The sequence below is a fragment of the Glycine max genome, chromosome 14 (genome assembly GCF_000004515.6).
Source record: "Glycine max cultivar Williams 82 chromosome 14, Glycine_max_v4.0, whole genome shotgun sequence".
NCBI classification, from domain to species: Eukaryota; Viridiplantae; Streptophyta; class Magnoliopsida; order Fabales; family Fabaceae; genus Glycine; species Glycine max.
The window spans coordinates 6,846,094-6,867,698 of record NC_038250.2 but is presented as its reverse complement, the minus strand read 5'-3'; the positions used below and the strand labels follow the sequence as shown (position 1 = coordinate 6,867,698).

Here is a 21,605-nt window from a genome sequence, read left to right as displayed (position 1 = left end):
TTTTTGTTTAATTTTAAAAAAATTTAATATAAACAAATTTAATAATATGTGAACAGTTTGATAAAAAAAATTATATTCTATATTAAGTTATTAAAATAATATAATAATTAATAAAGTTATATAATATAATTTGATTCTGAAGGGATATATAAGTACCAATGCTGAAAAAATTAAAACAAAATCTTACATTCTTACGTACTTATCAATTACGAGTTATAACATAAGTTCTAAAAATGATGTTTCTTTTTCCAGTTTGTATCCATGTTGAATCGTTGATAGATATTAGATAGATACGATCTGTCTCTGATTCTTTAGCCACTACCATTTTGTTAATTTCACTGCCACCAGACATGCCAACGTCACTAGTAAATTTTTTGACGTGAGGTGAACGTCTGAATGTTAGCACTGACACCAGATATAGTACTACTGATGAATAAAACTAACAACAAAACCAATTTAGAAGCAAATTACTTTAGACTAAACTTTTTATTTTGATTTTTGAATTTTAATGTAAATTTTTACTACTTTAAATTCTAATAAAATAAATATCAGTAACACATTTTCTAATAAATTTATTTTAATAATTTTTTTAATATTATTTATAATTAGTAAAAAATAATAAAGTTAAGAGAAATTAATAATCATTAAATAAAAATGAGATTCACCAAAATTTATAATTTTCAATTAATAAAAGTTTCAATCATCACCGAATGCATAATCAATGGATTTTGTGATATTTTTGGATATGTAATTATGTCAAATGTTCATAATTTTTAATTATTTATTAATGATTTTATCTATCTTAATTAAAATTATCTCTAATAAGAAATACTATTATTTAATGTGATTGTTACTTAAAAAAATTGTTTCCTGATTTTCATAATATTTTTTGTTAAAAAAACATCATAAAATAATTATAATTTTAACTATTTAAGGTAATATTAATTATTTTTTATATTTATAATATTAGTTAAAAAATAAAAAATAAATTAATAATTATAAAATTGATTTGATAAAATTATTATTTTATTTCATCCATTTATATTTTTTTTTATTTGGATGGAGTAAACAAAATAATAGGCCAAAAGAAAAAAAAAAAGAAAAGAAAGAAAAAAATATCCAAAAGTCAGTTAGGGAAAGGAACGAAGCTGGCGGCGGCACAGAAAGAGAGAGAGAACAGAAACTATAACAGGGTTGCAATGCATATCCCTCAAATTAGATCGAACGGTTCACATCAAACCTATGAAACCAATCGAACGGCGAAAACGAGAACCGCGTTTACAAAGCCAACCCAAGAATTCTTCATCCTCTTATTATTATACCCTTCCTTGTCGCGTCCACCTCTCTCTCTCTCTCTCTCACTCACAGATTCAGCCTTTCTCAGTTTCTCTCTCTAGAAAAACCAAACCTCGCTACTCTCTTCTCCCTTTTTTTTTGTAGTTCTTTCCTTATTTGGCCTTCACACTCCGAACTGCGAAATCCTTTTTTAGCAAAAAAAAAAAAAAAAAGAGTGAGAGAGCGTGAGACAGAGAGAGTGGTCATCAGTCATCACCGTTGATTGATTAAGATGCAGCAATCAAACGGCTCTGATTCGTCCACGACGGAGCAGAAAGCGCCGCCGCCGAGGCAATCACCGGCGGTGGCGAGGCCGCAGCAATGGCTGCCGATGCAGTACCCTGCGGCGGCGATGGTAATGCCGCACCACATGTTGCCGCCTCAGCATTACGCGCCGCCGCCCTACGTGCCCTTCCACCACCACCACCACCATCACCAGTACGCGGCGCCGCACGTGCCGAACCAACACCAGCAGCAGCAGCAGCATCACCACCATCAGAACGGATCCGGCGGCGAGAACAAAACCATCTGGATCGGCGATTTGCATCACTGGATGGACGAAAACTATCTCCATCGCTGTTTCGCTTCCACCGGCGAGGTATATTCACGGAATGAATCAATGAGAAATGTTAAAATTGAATGAAAATAATTTTAACTGTTTATAGAGTTTAAGTTTAATACAATGCCCTTTTTACTCTCAACCAGTTTGAAGTGATGATTTTTACAAAAATGAGAATTTATAGGCATTCGGATTAAATTCCCTGTTTATGTTGTATAGACGTATGCGGAAGATTTGTTGTTAGTTAACACAGTTCGATATGAGTTCCTGTTTTGTTTTTATTAGCTGATTTTGAGAACATTGGAAAAGTTCTTTTTTTTTTTTAGTTGAAAAAAAACTCAAATGCGGTTTCTTTAAGTATTTTCAGTGTTGTTCTCTTAATTAAAATTTGAGTTTTATTTCCAGGTTTGCATCAAAGATCCATATACATTACTAAAGTGAGAATTCTGATAGAAAAATATGTATTTATGTTTTATCTTTTTTTTTGTTTGTGTTGGTGGAGTTTGACGTGTAGTTTATTTGAGAAGTTTGGTGCAATTACGTGGTTTTTTGTGGTTGGTTCTAATTTCTTTGTTACATGTGCTACAAGGTTGTCGTCGCATGCATGTATGTCAAGTGCCAACTTTATTTGATACTATATTGAAAAGGAAATGTTCTTTGGTACACCGAGAGTCTGACTAATACTCTTTAATTTGGAAATTTATATAAAATTGACAGATATATGGTATTTTAAGTTCAATCCGACGTTATGTCAGTATGGTTATGCTATCCAAAAATTGTATTTAGTGGAAAGTATGAAAATGTTTCCCTTTGTAGGAATAAAATCAAAGTGAAAATAGATTCGTACTAGTTTGGGAATTAATGGTTGGAAATAGAAATGTGGATGTCTTTTTTTTTTCGTACTTGTGCGTACATCAATGAACTCTTTCACATGATAAGACAAGTTCTACTTCTCTGTCAGTCTAATTTGACGAAAATAAATCCGCATTTTGGAGGCTTAATTGGTTAGGACTTAGGACAAAGAGTTTGGCTGTTCTTCTCATATCCAACCTTCTGACTGTTAGATAATTTTGCAGATTTCCTCCATCAAGGTTATTCGCAATAAGCAAACTGGCTTATCAGAGGGTTATGGATTTGTGGAGTTTTATTCACATGCTACAGCTGAGAAAGTTTTGCAAAATTATGCTGGAATTTTGATGCCCAATACTGAGCAACCATTCCGTCTGAACTGGGCAACATTTAGCACAGGAGACAAGGGTTCAGATAATGTTCCTGACCTTTCTATTTTTGTAGGAGATTTAGCTGCAGATGTTACAGATAGTTTGTTGCATGAAACTTTTGCTAGTGTATATCCTTCTGTTAAAGCTGCAAAAGTTGTTTTTGATGCCAATACTGGCCGTTCAAAGGGCTATGGTTTCGTCAGGTTTGGAGATGACAATCAGAGAACCCAGGCCATGACTCAGATGAATGGTGTTTACTGTTCTAGCAGGCCTATGCGTATTGGAGCTGCAACTCCAAGGAAATCATCTGGCCATCAACAAGGTATGCCAAATCACTTTACTTGCTTCTGATATATGAAATTATACCCTTTTCATTTGGGGAGGGGGGAATTATGCATTCCATTTCCATACAAAGAAAATGCTTCTTGCCACCTATTTTACCCTCACATTGAGTTCTACTTCAGTTTTTTATTAGATAAAATTTGAGAAATACATTTCTCGTTCCTATAAACTGTAATCCTAGTTTTATGGTTTAGATGATGATTTCAGTGATTTTCTAGATGGGTATATTCCTAGAAATAAAATATGTGCTTTTCACAGCAATAGAAAGAGAAAAGTCATTTTTTTTCCCACTAAATCTAAATGTACATCAATTTGTTTGCTGATTTCATTGCTGAATATGTGAGGCATATTTGAGTGTCAATTTAGTCTATTATTGGTCTGTGGTATTGCTTTTCAATCTTCAAAACAAACTAATCCAAACACATACTTTTCTTGGATTTGATCCCTTAAATTTCTTTTTGATAATACATCTCTAAGATTTTTTTCCCAATTTGTTTTTGATTCATGCACCAGACCTCACCAAAAAAAGCTTGTTGTTGGTGCTGTTGTTTTGTTTTTTCCATTGCATGCTACTGTAAGAGTTTGAAATATTCCTACCAGCTTGTATTGATTTCGTTAGTTCCATTGTTTAGGTGGGCAGTCAAATGGCACAGCCAACCAATCTGAAGCAGATTCTACAAACACAACTGTGAGTTTTTCAGTTCTTTTTTATTAGAGCTTGCAATTTAGATTTTACTACTACTTTCGAATGGCTGACCAATGATTTATTATAGATATTTGTTGGAGGACTCGACCCTAATGTTTCAGATGAAGATCTCAGGCAGCCATTCTCCCAGTATGGTGAGATAGTCTCTGTTAAGATACCTGTTGGAAAGGGCTGTGGTTTTGTCCAATTCGCAAACAGGTAATAGTTCTGGCCTTCTCAAATTTTTGCATATTGACAGATAACATACTTTTTTTATCTCTTTATTGATGTAATGATAACAACATTATTCTGAACAACTTTTCCAGAAATAATGCTGAAGAGGCCTTGCAGAAGCTAAACGGGACATCGATTGGCAAGCAAACAGTCCGTCTTTCTTGGGGCCGTAATCCAGCAAATAAGCAGGTAAAACTCTCACTAATGCAATCCCACATTCGTATTGTCATTAGTCTGTTAATCTACAGAAATAAGTATTGTTTGTTGACCAATAATCCACCTAGTAATACTGTATATTGCACCGGTTTAAAGAAAACGGCTTCTATTTTGGCCCCTTGTAATCATTTAAAATAAAAATGATCAGAACGTTTTCTGGATTTTCTGTTAAGATCAATCGATAAGAGCTTAATTTTGTAAATCTCATTTCCCCATAAAATTCTTTGCAAGTGCTAGAGCACTAGATTGTCTTCATGCTGCCAGTCATTAGATTGCATTTGTGATGATTCACTCTCAATTGGTATATCTTTGCATTGCAGTTTAGAATGGATTTCGGCAACCCCTGGACTGGGGCATATTATGGGGCCCCTATGTATGATGGCTATGGGTACGCATTGACCCCTCGTCATGATCCCAGCATATATGCTGCTGCTTATGGGGCTTACCCCCTTTATGGAGGCCACCAACAACAAGTAAGCTGAACGAAGTGCAGTACAGTGCTGGAGTACCATTCACAACAAGTTAGACAGTATCGAGCTTGAATGTGCAAATTAAGTTTCTCTGTTTTAACTTGCTTGATCTGTTGAATTCTTAAGACAAGAATCCCTCCTAATTGTGGAGCGGAGATGAATTTTGATAGCCTGAGGTAGCTCTGTAGGGGATTCAATTAGTCATTTGTTTAGGCCTGTAGGAGTAATGACTAATGAGGACCTTAAACTTATTATAGGAATAATTGTCTTAAGTATGACAACGTGTGTGTTTGCTTGCTATTTATTTGTTTCCGGCAGTTGACATTGAAGCTTTGCCTTTGTTAGTTTAAAGGGTCTTTCATTTCTTCTTTGCCAGTATTTTGCTTGCATGCCCTATGCTATTCAGAAGCGATTATAGGATTCAAGTTCATCTTATTTTAGATATCTCGTTCATTTTATTGTGTTCCATGAATTGGAAATCTGAGCTTATTTTGCTCGAGTTTCTGTATGTGCATTTATGGTTAAATTTGAAATCTAGTTCAATTTGACTTAAAATGCTTGCTTTCAGAGAAAGCTTTCCGGTCCCCTAAAATAATTTCATACTCTGTTTGTATTGGTCTGTATTTCCTTTGTATGGAATAATTTGAACTGCTTAATTTTAGTTTGCATAATTTATGTCCAAATAAAATTGACATCCTACCTCCACACCAAAAGACCGTATGGGTCGAGTCTATATATTTGCTGTATATTGCTTCACTATACGTAAGATCATAAAACCCCCCACTACATTCCTTTAATAGTGTGTAGATATATGGACTTGTTCACCGTTTAAGCCAGGAGAAGGATATTGTCATAAGCTTAGGCTCTTTTTCCTTACACCTTAATTCTCTCTTAATGTTTATAATTTTGGAGAGAGGGGGGAGTGTTAAGACTTTGCGATTGAGTTGCTTTACCTTAAACAGTTGAACTTTGAAGTAAAGGATTTCAAAGGAGACAAAAATTCTAGATTTTGCTGCTCCAATATAAAAAGTTGGTTTGGCATCCCTTCAAATAAACAGATAAACGAATATTTATATAACTTATTTATATAAACTCATCCTTGAATTTTTACCTTTATAAGAATATATAAAAGAATTTATTTTTTTCCTGATTAGAGGTGAAAATCTTATTGATGAATTTGCATATGAAACTCATCAAATTTTCACATCTATTTTAAGGACATGTACCAAATAGACCTAAGAGGTGAATTCAGGAGGAAGTTCTCCAAGTAGGAAAAATGAGATCATGGTTAGGGCTCTCTGCGGTTGGTAACTTGGAACCATGTGCCCAGCTCCTCTTACAGTGATTAGTGTGAGCCCTTTGTACCCAACCAAGTATCCTCCAACCTACATATTGTGTGCAGTAAATTACTTCGATGTTGCTTGTAAGTTCTGAATATATATAGTAAATAATAAAGCTTCATTAGTTACCTCATTGCTAGAATACCATGGACGCCATGTTGTCTCCACTGGAAGTTTCAAGGCATTTACTGAATACCTAGATGATGTTATGGGAACACGCCCATCTGTATCGCCACTGCATTATAGAATAACAACAACAATAGTACAATGTTACTCAAAGCCATGATGATACTGTTTTTGGATGTAACAAAGTAATTTGTAATTGTTTAGTGTATCACCTATATATCCAGGTGTTTATGCCACTTGATATTAACCTATTTATAGTTGGTAGAATTGTTGCTGGGCTATCTGTCCATCCCACCCCTCTGAACAGAAGCATCAGAAACATCAATACAATTCTGGAAATATAACACTTACAATTGGTGTATTTTGAAAATGTAGCGAGGTAAACATAATTAGAGAATTTTGTGTACCTGCAAGGATACCATACTGAGGCTTTAGCATGTAGAGCCTCTTGCACTTCCGCGAGATTTAAGTAGGAATTGGTATAATCGTCAGAACAAGGGTCAAAATTGCTGTCCTACAATGTTGAATACGGAAGGGTTTCAAGCTTTAGTATTGACCAAAATAATATAATATAAACTTATTAAGTGAACTTATCCAACAAATATATAAATTCCTTATACTATGTTATATTCAATCTTAAAACGATAAATTACACTCAGGAATTGAAACAGGTGGTGTGAAATTTTTTAACATGAAACTTCAACTAGGTGTTATGTAAAGATTATTCGAGACTATAGATACGTGGTGTTTCAGAACCATAAAATAATTTATTGATTCTCATCACACCTAGTTTCACTAAATTTATATGATCATTAATGCAGCAGTCAATTTTGTTAGTTAGTTACTATATTTAAGGGTATGTGTGATAGGTAGGATGAATGTGGAATATAAAGTGGAAAGGTGGTGGAAGTTAAGAATGTAACTCGACACAAATAAAAGTAAAGAAGAAAGAAAATAGTAGTGTAAAAAATGATAATGCATTTAGAATATTTTACCATGATTAAATATGTTAATACCCTTTAATCTTTTTCCCACTATTTATCTACATTACCAAGTGGAGTTCTCTACTCCTAGTTGAGACTTCACGTAACAAAAATGCAAAGGAGCGACATGCAACTTACATAGTTAGTGGCAGGACTGGAACCAGGTTTTTTTGCAGCTGAATCACAAGGGGGGGCATATATGTCATAAATGTCAATGGATCCAATCTCAGTATCCCCTCTACTTTGATATTTGCTGCATTCACCTGTTAAGTTACCGCTTTCAAAGTCACAATACCTTTGAATTCCCTCATGGGTTTCATCAGAGTTCAGAGCATGTGTCCAGAAATATTCATACATTCCCTTTCCACACATATTATCATCTATCCAGCCATTCCCAACCTGCACAAGAACAGAAATTTTGAGACCAAAACAAGTTCAAATTTCAAAGTAATAAATTGAAGGCTGAAATGCACTTTTGGTCTCTCATCCTTTTTTTTAGGTTTTAATTTTGTCTTTTAAATTCAAAAAGTTTCACTTTAATCCTTTTTCTTTTTTTTTTCTTTTCTTTTGTGGTGTCTCAGTTGGATCAAATTCTTCATTCCATTCGTTTTTTTGTATTAACGGTATTGATTTTGGCTGATATTGCAAACACCTATCTAATGTGGCATTTATCCTCATTTGTCAGGTGTCATTAATTAGGTTGAGTTAGTGTGGTAAATTGATCGAAGGGCTAATTTGGTCTAACACAATCACTTTAAGATATCAAAGTAAGACTTTTAAAAATTTAAAGTTCTTATTGAAGAAAAATAAGACTAGAGACTAAAAGTGTATTTTAGCCTAAATTGAATATGTACCACAAAATTTGACATACCGCAATCCCTTTCAGGTTGATCACTGTGTGATTTGTAAGCTTATTATAAGTGAGAATAGTGTCAGCTAGCTGAGGGACATAATGTCCAGCATAGCTTTCTCCAGTGATGAACAAGTCTCGAGTTTTGTACTGTGGAAATCTCTCGAGCCAGTTTAGAAGAAAAGTATAAGAGTCCATGGCTGTGCTCTTGTCACCAGTTTTTGTGTAGTCAGACGAAGTGTTTGAATATGAAAAGCCAACTCCTGCTGGAGACTCTAGGAAAATCACGTTTGCCACTGCCAATTGTTGAAGTAACTCATCAGTTCCTAATAATAATTATGCAAGCCCAGAAAGGTTCATTGGCACGGAACCAAATCACATTTTCCCTTTCTTTTCCTCTTTTCCTATTTAAAAATTGACATGTGTAAAAATAAAGATAAAACTTAGACACAATTTCTTGAATGTCATGCTGTTATATTAGAATTGGAATTTCTCCTTAATAGTACATATTTATATACTAATATTTAATGCAATTTTCTATTGTACAGTGATTTCATTCCCCAAAATCACTTCAAGTTTTAACCTTTTAATTTTTTTTAAATTAATTAACGTTCTCACTTTTTAACGAGATATTCAAACGCTTATTTCAATTTTAATTATATTGTAATAAATAATATTATCTTGAAAGACTAAAATAATAAATTTATTGAAATTAAGAGATAAATGTTAATTCTTTTAAAATATTTGTTTTTTTTTATCTTTGTGAAAAAACTTTAAATATCAATCTTTGTGGAAGGCAGTAACTATAAAACTCCAATTCTAACTAGAAATAGTGTTGTACTTGAACCACTTGTCATTTTCCATCTAGTAGCTAGCAGTGTATGCTTACCATTGTTCCATGCATATTGATTTCTGTAAAGTGTTTTTCCATCACTGTTGACTCTAAAAGGTCCCAGTTCTTGCATGGCTCCATACCCAAAGGAAGAGCAACCAGGCCCTGCATATCATACATACATTTAGTAATCTAATTCCTTTTACTTATTAGATAGAAACAAAAGCATTTCACTGTTACAATGATAAATGACTCTAATTTCCTCAAGTTGTAACCAAACGGAAAGCATTATGTTGTTTTCAAGTTCCAAGAGTTTTACTTGGTAGATTTATATGGGTAATTAAAGCTAGTTCATGATGAACCTAAAAGTTAGAACTACCAAAGAGAAAAAGAAGAGGGAAATGAATCGAGGAAAGTAGCAGAATTTTGAAAATTTATTACTACTAAGTTGAAATGAAAAAGATATATAAGCATTGCAACTCAAGTGGCATTAAATTATTCTTTTAATATAGGATAAATTAATGATTCTAATATTGAATAGAAAAAATATATCAGGATGGAACTAATGGTGAAAGGGTTTTGAATAATTTGGTGAAATAAAACCATTAAATATAGAAAATGTGATTCTTAATTGAGTTACTTATAACGTCATAATTAAAATAAAATAAAAATACGTTAATAATTTTTATTTTAACATACTATTAGAAGGATAATATTTATAAATATATTATTATATATTAATCTCATGACTTATTTTATGTTAGTCTCGTCGTTTCTTAGGCTTGAGGTTAGAAGATTATATATTTTTCATGTCACAAGTATATCAATCAATTTTATGACTTATTCTATCTTAATCTTTTCACCTCTTAAGCTTGAGATTGAGGAACTTTGTATCTTTTATGTTGGGTTCAGGGTTGATTTGATTATACTGATTTGACTTTTTATGTAATCGTTACATAATTTGATTTCATGTACTAACATCTCAAATAAAGGGAGAGATATAAGGTCTACCCATGATTTGAAAATTGACTCCTAACCCCAAGAATTGAGGTGAACAAATGATAAATACCTAACACAATTGGAAGGTTGATCAAAATGCACTTGAAGGTAAAGAAAACTTATACCAAAATAGTTACTTTATTGAATTCTTCATTCAAGTTCTACACTTTTAATTAATATAAAGCGCATACTTGGATAAGTTTACCCAAAAGTTACTTTTAGGAGAGAGAGAAATAAATGAAATGATTTTTTCTATATGCTAAGATTAGTTTATGCATAAATTAAAAATATCTCTTAGAAAATTATATGAATTTTTTTTTATAAATTAACTCATGCATAAGTTAATTTTAACTTTGGGAAGAAGCTCTTTTCATTTTTTTTTTCTAGAAATGCTTCCCAAGAAATTTATCTAAATATACTCAAATTATAAATTTACAGTTCAAGAATATATACAAAATAGAATTTAATATAATTTCTTATTTAAATGTATTATGTACATAGAATATCGGTGGTTAGCTTCTTTGGACATACTAATTTGAAAAACAGAAATGTGGATCGGTTTATGTCACTATTGTGAGTCCATAATCAGTATTAGACTGGTCAAATAGGAACTTGATAGTTTCACACTCTTTTTTTATCCTTGTTTTTCATCGCATATAGTACACACTTCTTCTACATAGTAAAAAACATTAGCTTTCCGTGCGAAAGAGAAGTGTAAAAAAAAAAAATAGATTATAAGATGATGTCAAATGAATATTACACATTCAAATATTCGAGATTATAAGATGCTTGCTTCCAATTCCTACAGATGCTGCAAGGGGGCACCAATAAGAGTCTTCTAAACTTGAGAATTTCTTGCTAATCAAACTGCTCAAGAAATATTATTAGTATAATTTTTGGTGGCAGACATGACTAATGGCTTCCGTGTTAGAATTTCAGTAGCGTTAAGTTGTGGTGTCAATGTTTGAGTAAGGCGATTGATTGGGAATCTATTATCTCATTATATAGCAATCAATTATGAATAAGAAATTAGCATAAAAACCCATTTGCTACCTTACCGTGCATTGCCACGGAATATATGGTGGGGTCATAATGTCATATTATTCAACATTAATTGAACCCACTTTATGATTACGGGGGCAAAAGGAATACTTTTAATGAGGCTTTTTGAATTTTTTTTAATCATCACATTTTATTTAGATATATATTCATTTAATATCATGTAACAAAATTACCAAATATATAGAGATATAAAATTTTAAGTTAGAATGTTAGTTTTTATCGGTAAATGTTAATTTTTGTTAATAAAAAAAATTGAACCTATAATTTTTTTTCTTTTTCTTTAACCATTCAATCCATCTTATATGTGCTACTTACTATGCATTTAATTATTTGATGATACTACACATCATATTCAAATGAACAAACAAAACAAACAAAATGTATTATAGAGTACTTACCTCCATTTAGCCATAGAACAAGGGGCCTGTTGGAAGCATTGTGAGGTGACTCCACAAAGTAGTAGAACAGTGCTCTCCCTGCCTTGGCATCGACCGTAACATAGCCAGCATATTGATCAAAATCCACCCCTTGAGATGGTTGTCCCGGCAAAGCCTTCACTTTGTCACCTTCCATCAACCCGGATTGTTCCTTAACAACATAAACCTTCGAAAAATGTTCATCACCACCAAGATTTGTAGCCATAGAAGAAGCTTCTCCATAAGAGCGTTTCTGAGCCCTCTTTGTTTGAATAAACTTATAGAGATATTCCCCTTGTTGGTTGGCCTCACATGGGATGGCAAAGTGGCACCATGACAAAAACAGGAACCACAAAAGCAATTTTATTGACAACATTAGGCTCATCTTTATGTTGTTGCGAGTGTCGTGTTATATATACCTCTTTCAAGCTCTCAAATCAATATAAATTATAAGGTACTGCTATTCTTTACCGTGATTCATCTCACTTAATTAAATATAAATAGAGAAAGCAACTTATTATATTTAAGTACTGTTAGCTTGAATGATATTAAACTCAATTCTCTTAAATAAGATTATAGATTTGAGTTTTGTGAATAATATAATTGGGATGAGACAAAATTGATTGATATTTTATACCAATAATATGATGAAAAAAAAGTATGATACACTTAATATATGTTAAGATATATGAATCGATGTTTTTATGAAGAAAAAAAATTGCTAAAAAAGAACCTCCTATATCTTTATAGGAATTGCCTACCTAGAATATCATAAATTATACATGGGGATGGATATTGTTTTTCTTGCGCGATGTGTTTCCGTTGTCAACTAATAAAGTGATGTTACATGTATAATTTGTGTATATTTTACATACTCGTTAATGTTTATTTTTTTGAAAACAAAACAAATATTATTAAAGAAAACCGTGAGAGTTACCACAAGAAATGGCTCCCATCTTGGACAAAGATTCACAGATCATCAATTTACACAATTCTATCTAATTCCACCTGTGCAATAAATTACAAAATAGCACCTTTGACTTACTCTTAAAAGTTCCTTAACCACCACAACAAGCTGACCAATAAAATCTATCTTGTTCACTAGCCGCAACTCATTTATGTTTATGTTGTTAGAGTATTATATTCAGCATCCAAACATTTTTTTTATACAAATATAAAATCACATGTAGATCTTGATTTGATAAACAATCCACGTACTGTATTTTATGGCAGGCAATTCATAGCTCTGACTTTGTGAAAGAAAATTTTATTACCGTTATTATTATTTGGTAAGATGGAAGTATATCTACTATTAAATTTAGATGTAAGCATGTGATCAGTTGTGAATATAGGAAGTAAGATGAAAGTATAACTACTACTTAAATTTCTCTACTAATAAAGTGGTATATAAACATCAAATATTGAGATTCACGGATCGCTTATTAAAGTTTTGCATAATTAGCATTTAATAGGTTTTATTTTTTAATCACTTCTATAAGTGATTAATTTAATTTTATAATATAATTTATTTTGAAAAATTATTTTATGAGCAGTGATATTAAATAATTCAAAATTTTATATACTATATTTCAAAGAAATATTAATTAGATGCATTCTCATTATTAATTTGTTTTTAATTCGTATTAAACATATATTATTGGATTTATAAAATTTTAATGTCGTGAAAATGATTTTTATTTGAAGGTGAGTATATACTTTGAAAGATAGTGTTTTGTCATTTTCTACACAAAGAAGGTTTGTTCAGCAACTTAGTTACTATAAACAATGTGAACATGGACATGAAGCTGATCTCATAAATTTAGGTTTTTACTTTAGACTTAATGTTGCGTCATTAGATATTAGGTTGAAGGTGCCGTGTGCCCTTACGTGAGGTATTAGTGCATTGGTGTCGTAAAATAAACCAAATAAAATGAAGAAAATGGAACTTGTATAACATTAGCATACATATTGTCGTAATTGAGTTTCTGACGAAACCTTCTTTTGGCTCTAAACTTAATATAATAATATTCTAACAGAGAAGGCTGGTTGAATAATCCATCTATGTACATAGACACTCTCTGTCCCATCAAAGAGGAAGCATTATTAGTGCTTTCTTTCTTCATTTTCTTGGCTATTTTTTGGCAACCATTTGTTAGTGGAAGATTATAAGCACCTCTTGAATTTGCTATGATGATGTGGGCACATGTGGATATGAATATCTTCTTGTTTAGCGTCTTTTAAAAGAAAGATTCAACTATTATTAGCGCCGTTTATCATTTGGGATTTTGAGACAACGACTATTGGATGGAGAAAAGCTAATTAGAACATTGTCCAAACACGACTTGCTGAATAAGCTGGTTGGGCTCCTGAGAATTTTTTTATTTTTTGGGCCGAATAAAATGCTGATTTTGTCATTGTTGAAGAATGGCTTTGCCATTCCCACTTGATTTTGTTAAGTTCACTTCAAGCTTTTTCAATTCTTTTGACAAAAATATCCTTTATAGAAACATATTTTTGTTATGCATCCCAACATATTATCTTGTCCATATACATAATGTAAATGTATTTCTATTACGTATCGATCTTAGCAAGACTTTGTCGAGATACACAATAGGAACTTATTTTCATTGTATATCTCAACAGATATGGTCCATACACATAAGAAATATATTTTTATCGTGTATGTTGGCAAGTTTTATACAATGTAAACACATTTTCATTATTATCAAGGGTTGTGACTTCACAAAATGTAATGGAAACACGTTCCCATTGTAGATCTCGATAATTCTTGTCGAGATACAGAATGTAAACATGTTTCCATCAAGGATATTCTTGTCATGGTGTTTTGAAAAGTTTGGGGGTGAACATAGAAAAATTGAGTGGAAATAGCAAAGCCCATGGTTGAATAATATGCTGCAGTCTTGCATTGGAAGTTGGGCCTACTATTAGTTTAACACAATTTACCATTCCTCGATGGAGACCTTGTTTACAGTGCTATTTTTCCTCTTCACACTGTCCCTTTTTTTTTATATAGTTTTCTTACAAAAGAATGTTTTACAAAAACTAGTTTTTGTAAAAATTTTATAATATTTTTTTACATTATAAAAATTTTATAATATTTTTTTACATTATAAAAATTTCCATAATGTAAAAAAATACATTACAAAAACTTTTTGTAAGATTAAAAAAAAAGTGCAGGGTATGAAGGGAGAGGGATATTTTGGAAATATAAAAAAGGAGGCGGGAAAATCAAAATGGGGAAATGTAAATATCATAGGCCATACCCCAATACATTATATCAGTTGCATATTTATGATGCGTAAGCCCATTCCTTTTTAAGTAGGATCAGGCCCAAATAAAAATATTATTTTGGAATGAAGTTAAAGATGTATTTTTTGTAACTTTGCAAAATATATAACCGAAAGTAAAAAAAAAAAAGAAAAAGAAAAGAGCTAAATCTCACTTCAGTTTTGGGACTCCAACTTTTAAGAAAAAAATACTATCTTCAACTAAAAAGATTATATATTTATATGTAATGGTTCAAGATACGAATATATATTTTTTATAATTTATTTAACTAAATTAAAATATGAAAAATGATCATTATTTGAAAAATATTTATAATTTCTAAATATTAAAAGAATGTTAGTTTCACGAAATATTTTTACTCAAGAATATAACACAAGAATATCATTTCCGATTATTTTTTTGAAAAAATATGTTTGGTTACATTTTAATATTTATAGGAATACTTTTTAAAATTCAAAATAATTTAAATAAAAAAGTTACATGTGTATTAGACAATAAAAATTTCCATTCCCATGGGAATATCACTTTCTCACCTCTTCTCATAGGAATATAGATGCAAGAAAGCATGATAAATAAAAGAAAATTATAACATTCCCATAGATCAGTAATATCTGGGAAATTATTTTAAAAACTTGTAACAAATATAAAAGTATATATTTTTGTCTTCATATTTCGAGAATCCATCCAGATTTCATAAAATAAATGCCCTAATTTACATGCAAGTAGCTACATATGTCATTTTATATTATTGTATAGTTATTAAGCTTGTTGAATAACTAGTTTTGCCAAGAAATTAATTAATTAGCTTATTAACTTCTAGCTTACAACTCATTTATTCACAAATTTTGCAAAAACACCCTATAACACATGATTTTTTTTCATTTTAATCCCTAATACTTTAATAAAATAATTATTTATACTTTTCTTTATTATTACACTATTTATTTTAGGTTAAATTACTCATTTGGTCCTTATAGTTTCATGATTTTTACTTTTTTAGTCCATATAGTTTGAAAGTGATCTTTTTAGTTCCTATAGTTTACATTTTAATTCTCTTTTAGTATAGTTTAAAAATGTTCTTTTTAATCTTTATAGTTTATATTTTAATTCTCTTTTAATTCCTATAATTTAAAAACTATAGAGACTAAAAAAGTAAGAATCATGAAACTGTAGGGACAAAAAAGACCACTTTCAAAACTACATAGACTAAAAGAGAATTAAAATGTAAATTATAGGGACTAAAAAGACCACTTTACTAAAAAAATAAGAATCATAAAATTATAAGGACCAAATGAGTAATTTAATCTTTATTTTAACAATTAGAATATTTATATTATTTTTTTTCATTTCTATAAAATATTTTCTCTTTAAATAAACATATATAATAAGATTTAAAAAACAATTAAAAAAACTAAAATTATAATAACTTAAAATGTATTTTTGTCTATTAAATAAAAACTTATATAAACATATCCTTTTACATTATTTTATACTGAAACCTATAATTTAATAAACTAATTAATTTAACAGTTTTCAGCAAAATAATAGCTTATTAGTTAGCTTACGAGTTATTTTCAGTCGATCGTGATGGACAATGTCGTGTTAGGAAACACCCGTACATACTGCATGATTAACGACATAGGACTATATGCTGAGACTTAAATCCTTAAACTAAATTTGTTTCAAGGTCATTGTAGTGATGGATTAGATTTCCAACTCCCATCAATATATATATATATATATATATATATATATATATATATATATATATATATATATATATATATATATATAATTTTTTTTATCTAGAAAGACAAATGAATTAATGTTTTGTAACATGAATAATAAACAACTGAATGAAAAATTCAAACAAATCCAGAATGGCTCGAGGAATAAAATAAATACTGGGTTGTTGCCCCAAAAAATAAAATCGAATGCCCTACCTAAACAAACTATATAAAATTGAAGGATTTGTTTGGTCATGGCCCATGGGGATGTATCATATATATTTTAATAGTGTTTTCTAAACAAAGTAGTGTGTCGCGAGCTATTGACCTTTTCTGAAGTGAAGAGAATGGGGACCCTCTTTTCCCTTGCCGCAAAATATATAAGAGCTGGCAAAGTCCAATGTAGATCCATATACAATCTGACAAGCAATAGTCACACCACAAAATTATTAAACTTCTGTTGTATTTTCTGTGACCTTGTCTCATTTAACAGTCTGTGCATGTCCCATAACATAACCATTTTGATTGTTATTAACACCTTTTACTGTTCATTTGTATATAAATGTAGATGCAACTTCTGACCCTTAAAATATTATAATTTTTCTTTACCCTTTCTCTACTAATGAATTTATATATATGTTCTTTTTTTTATATGTAGCCATAGTAAGGTAATTAACATGTCTTATGTGTTAGCTTCTCCGGTTACCCCCATTTAACTACATTGACTTAATGTCGTGTCTTATAAATATAAAGACATAAAACTTGTGTCCAATGACCTGAGGGGCTTACTGGTTGTTCATTTACTAGCTATACCCCAATGTGTTTGGAATAGGAAACCATACCAAAATCTTAATTTTGTTATTGCTTGCTATCTATTGTATATGATAATTGGATCATCCGACTAAGTAATCACTTGTACCTTTCAAGTTTGACACTTGAGAGAATATTTGACTGATAATTGCCTACAATCTTTCAAGTTTAGTGCTTGCTTGGGAGACCGTGAATCGTTCAACTAGGAACTGAAACTATATGCGGCCAATTGAGTAACATATATACCCTCTATTAGCTTAGTCACATTATGGCTCAAGTTGGATTTTTTAGGCACTTAACTACTCTTAAGGGTCGACTTACATCTATAGGGTCTAATCACCTCAATGAGCCAACCTAATGCATGTTCGATCTATCCTAGCACATGGACGGTGGGAGAGGCTTATGCTGCAAGGAGTTTGTGGGGCCACAAGCCCTTCCTAGCTAGACAGTGAAAAATTCATGGGACACAACTTTTTAGTCTAATATATCAAATTTTAGATACTTCTCACACATTTGAAGACAACATTGACGTGACTCTTGAAAAAATAGAAACAATTAAAAAAAAGAACATTCATTAAATACGTGTAATTATCCTTGATCACTCGTTACAAAACATATTGAATTCTTGAATTCATACATAACTTTCAGAAATCTTGGCGAATATATTCTCTAGCGTCAACAATTAATAATTAGCTGCTATTAATTTCACAACTATTAGCCCAATAACAGTGATGGAGATTTGATTAATTAGTCTATTTGTGGGGGCATCCTCAAATAATTCTGAGTCTAGCTCCATATTACCCCAATGTAAAAGTAATCATAAAAAAGGACCAGGTTTCTAGCACGTATCTGCTTTTCACCTTTTTTCAGTGATTACAAAAAAAATTCTGCAGTTAAGAATCCAAAGTAAGAATCCAGAAACCTATGGCCATGAACATGTACACAACAGTCATCACCAGCTTCTAAAACATGGTACCACACTACCTGGACCCCTCTTTGACCTTTTTATCTTATTGGTGGACAAATCCAAAGCATATTTTATTTTTTGGTTTTCTTGAATCATTATTCACTGAGCATTGCCACTTCACCCCCACCAATTATATTTCAAATTAATGCTAATATATCCCTACCATGTGATTAAGTGGAGACACGGTTAATGGTTAGGTGCATATGATCTAGCTATATATATTGGCCATGCATGCAAACTGGTACAACTGACTGTGTATATAAATTCAAAATGATCTTTATTTAACATATAGTTTGTTAGTTAGTTAGCTTATTCACCTAAAAGCTACATATGCACATGTAATTGGGTAGTGAATAGTTATTGTCTCAACTCTATACAAATCATTATGTATTAGCATTATATAATACTTTCTTAATTTGTTTACTTTCATATTTCTCAACCGTTTTGATATAAAATTGAAAAGGCATTCTAATGAAGCTAATTTAAAAACAGAGTGAGAGAAGGTTAAAAACCATGGATATGAGCGAGTGATCGAGTGATCAAGACAATGATTTTGAATGCACGACGATTTAACTCATATCTTTGTCATCAAATCAGTCCCCACCTAAAAAAGAAAAAAAAGTAAGATGGTGTTCACTTATATATATATATAGGAAGCATATCAAGTGAGATAAGTGTTTATTATGAAAGATCCGAGAGAATTAAATAGCAATCTTTAGATCAAAATAGAAGGTCCATATTTAATTGCTAATCAAAATTACATGTGCATCCAATTTTGGTTCTCTCACATGGAGTGCTTTTCTCTCTTGGGTGTTTAATTCTTTTGCGTGTATTTTCTTTCTTCGCCGTCCCGTCATCTTCCTTGTTTGTTTGTGATCACCATTATTGAAAACTTCAGCTTTTGGTTCGCACATCCTCTCCCTGTCACATCTTACTATCGGGTTTTTTAACTTGCTCTATTTCCATGAGCAAACAATGAAAATAGAGCAAGTTAAAAAAACACAATAGGAAAATGTGATAGGGAGAGGCATGCGCTAATCAAAAGCTGCTGAATTTTTTTTTTAATAATGATGATAACAAACAAATGAGGAAGATGACGGGACGGTGAAGAAAGAAAATGTAATACGCGCAAAAAAATTAAAAACCCAAGAGTGAGGAAAGCACTGCATGTGAGAGAATCAAGTTGTTCTCTATCCAAGGACATTGAACATATTAGGTTAAATTAGTGTAGGTTTTTGTATTATTACAATTTTTTTTAATTTAGTCTCTATATTTTATTTAATTGAGTCATTATATTAATTTTAAATTTTTAATTAGATTCTTATGTTAGTTTGTATTGAGAAATCTGTTAGACTTGATAGAATATTTCATTATACACACATGTAGGTGTCAAGTGTTATTCCATGTTATTAGTTTAAATGGTATTATTGTTACATATAAAATTATTTAATTATTTAATTTTTTTTATCTAATACACCTCAATATCTCCTATCTTTTCATTTTTAACATGTCCATTATCTTACAAACCATAATTCAACCTTACACTTTGGATTTTGCATCTCTCATATCGTAATCCTAACCCTAGTGCATGATTAATCCTTATTTGTAATATTGTTTGCATCTCCTTAATCATCTTTATAGCAATTCATGGTGTAAGATTCATACATTTGTAATTAGCTAAGGTGTATTTGTTTCAAGTTTACATCTACGTATGTGTATGTGTATATGTTAAGATATTTTATCAAATTTAATAGATTTTTCATGATAAATTAATATAAGAATCTTATTATAAATTTAAAATTAATATGAAGACCCAATTAAAAAAATAAAATACACAAACCTAATTAAAATTTTATAATAGTACGAGTAACTAGAGACTAATTTAACCAACATATTACATATGAATTGAGATAGTAGATACAATTGCCAATTAAAAAGTAATGAGAAACCACTTCTCACATTTTAGAATCATTAATGTTTTAAGCTGTACCGAAAATAAACTCCAACTTATACTAATTGGTGTACATTCATTTACAAATTTTCAGAATCCACAAGACCACAAGAACCATCCAATACATACTATATGAATGAACTAGTAATTAATTAAATTAAAAAAATTATACCATTATTTTTGTACATTCATTTTGAGCTAGTTTAACGCAATTATTAGAAGCACTTTATGTTGTCTTTTACTCTGGCCATGGAAAGATGACAATGAAGAGGTGATGTTGGTGGGTCTTAGTGTCATATAATGTGTACGGAAATAGCAGTCGACAGCGTTCTCGTATATAAAAGCGATTTTTGGTTGTGCTTTCCAGCTCAAAGTGGCAACTTTATGTGCTTAGCTTCCATGAATTAACTGTCATATAACTTACAGTGATATTAAATTATTGACTTCTTTAGAACCAGATTTTCATTCCCATAGATGATCCATTAAGTGGTCATTGTTGTCCCATAATCTCATAGAGCGCTATAAAAAATTCCCTTGGAACTTAACTACTTTTTTGGTTAGTGAATTAATTATAGAGTGCCGCAACTACAATTATTTCAGATAAAAAATTGAAGTTCAAAAATTACTATCACTTGCACAATTACTCGTACTTAATTGCACATTGGTTCAATAGAGACTGCAGTTCATGACTAATTCCTTGATAAAAAATTTGATGAATTTATAAATTCAACCATAAAAAAATTACATAAAACTCTTATATATTAAAAAGTTTACCAAAATTCAAAATTATAAATTACATTAGCCACTATAAAGCTTTGGTAAATGAAGTTAAAAATTATTTTTTTCAGATTTTTTAAAAATTATGGGACTCCTCAAAATGGAGATCCTGAGTCATCGATCACCTTAAATATGTGTATGATCGGATACTGTTCATTACACACCTATACAGTGATAAATTCCAAGTGGTAATAGGTTACTAGCCGTGCTTTTCTAGGGAATAAATTAGGCTGCATTCCAATGGAAATTTATACAGAACTAATAAACTCTAGGATATGATTTTATTCTAGAACTTGACCAAATATGTGCATGCTGAATTATGTTGATTTTAGCCAAAGGAAATACACTAGAATAATATATACAAGTTTTAGAAGTAGAAAAAAAAAGTGGACATT

At 30.9% G+C, this 21,605-nt stretch overlaps 2 protein-coding genes across 3 annotated transcripts; one reads left to right on the top strand and one right to left on the bottom strand.

Moving 5' to 3' along the window:
• The first annotated feature begins 1,320 nt into the window (after positions 1–1,320).
• On the top strand, positions 1,321–5,390 carry LOC100819523 (polyadenylate-binding protein RBP47C). The gene is made up of 6 exons (XM_003544399.5): positions 1,321–1,933; positions 2,971–3,436; positions 4,089–4,144; positions 4,230–4,360; positions 4,468–4,564; positions 4,912–5,390. The coding sequence occupies exons 1-6, from the start codon at positions 1,568–1,570 to the stop codon at positions 5,071–5,073; spliced, it is 1,278 nt and encodes a 425-aa protein (XP_003544447.1). The 5' UTR covers positions 1,321–1,567; the 3' UTR covers positions 5,074–5,390.
• A 692-nt stretch (positions 5,391–6,082) lies between these two features.
• LOC100818983 (serine carboxypeptidase 1) lies at positions 6,083–12,486 on the bottom strand. Of its 2 annotated transcripts, XM_003544398.4 has the most exons (8): positions 11,652–12,486; positions 9,250–9,357; positions 8,382–8,656; positions 7,649–7,909; positions 6,935–7,041; positions 6,740–6,826; positions 6,531–6,636; positions 6,085–6,446 (listed from the first exon to the last, which is right to left on the bottom strand). In XM_003544398.4, the coding sequence occupies exons 1-8, from the start codon at positions 12,052–12,054 to the stop codon at positions 6,297–6,299; spliced, it is 1,497 nt and encodes a 498-aa protein (XP_003544446.2). In that variant the 5' UTR covers positions 12,055–12,486; the 3' UTR covers positions 6,085–6,296. The 2 variants fall into 2 exon arrangements, with proteins under 2 accessions (XP_006595959.2, XP_003544446.2); XM_006595896.3 differs by having other exon boundaries at positions 6,083–6,446; positions 6,740–7,041.
• Between the last annotated feature and the right edge of the window lie 9,119 nt (positions 12,487–21,605).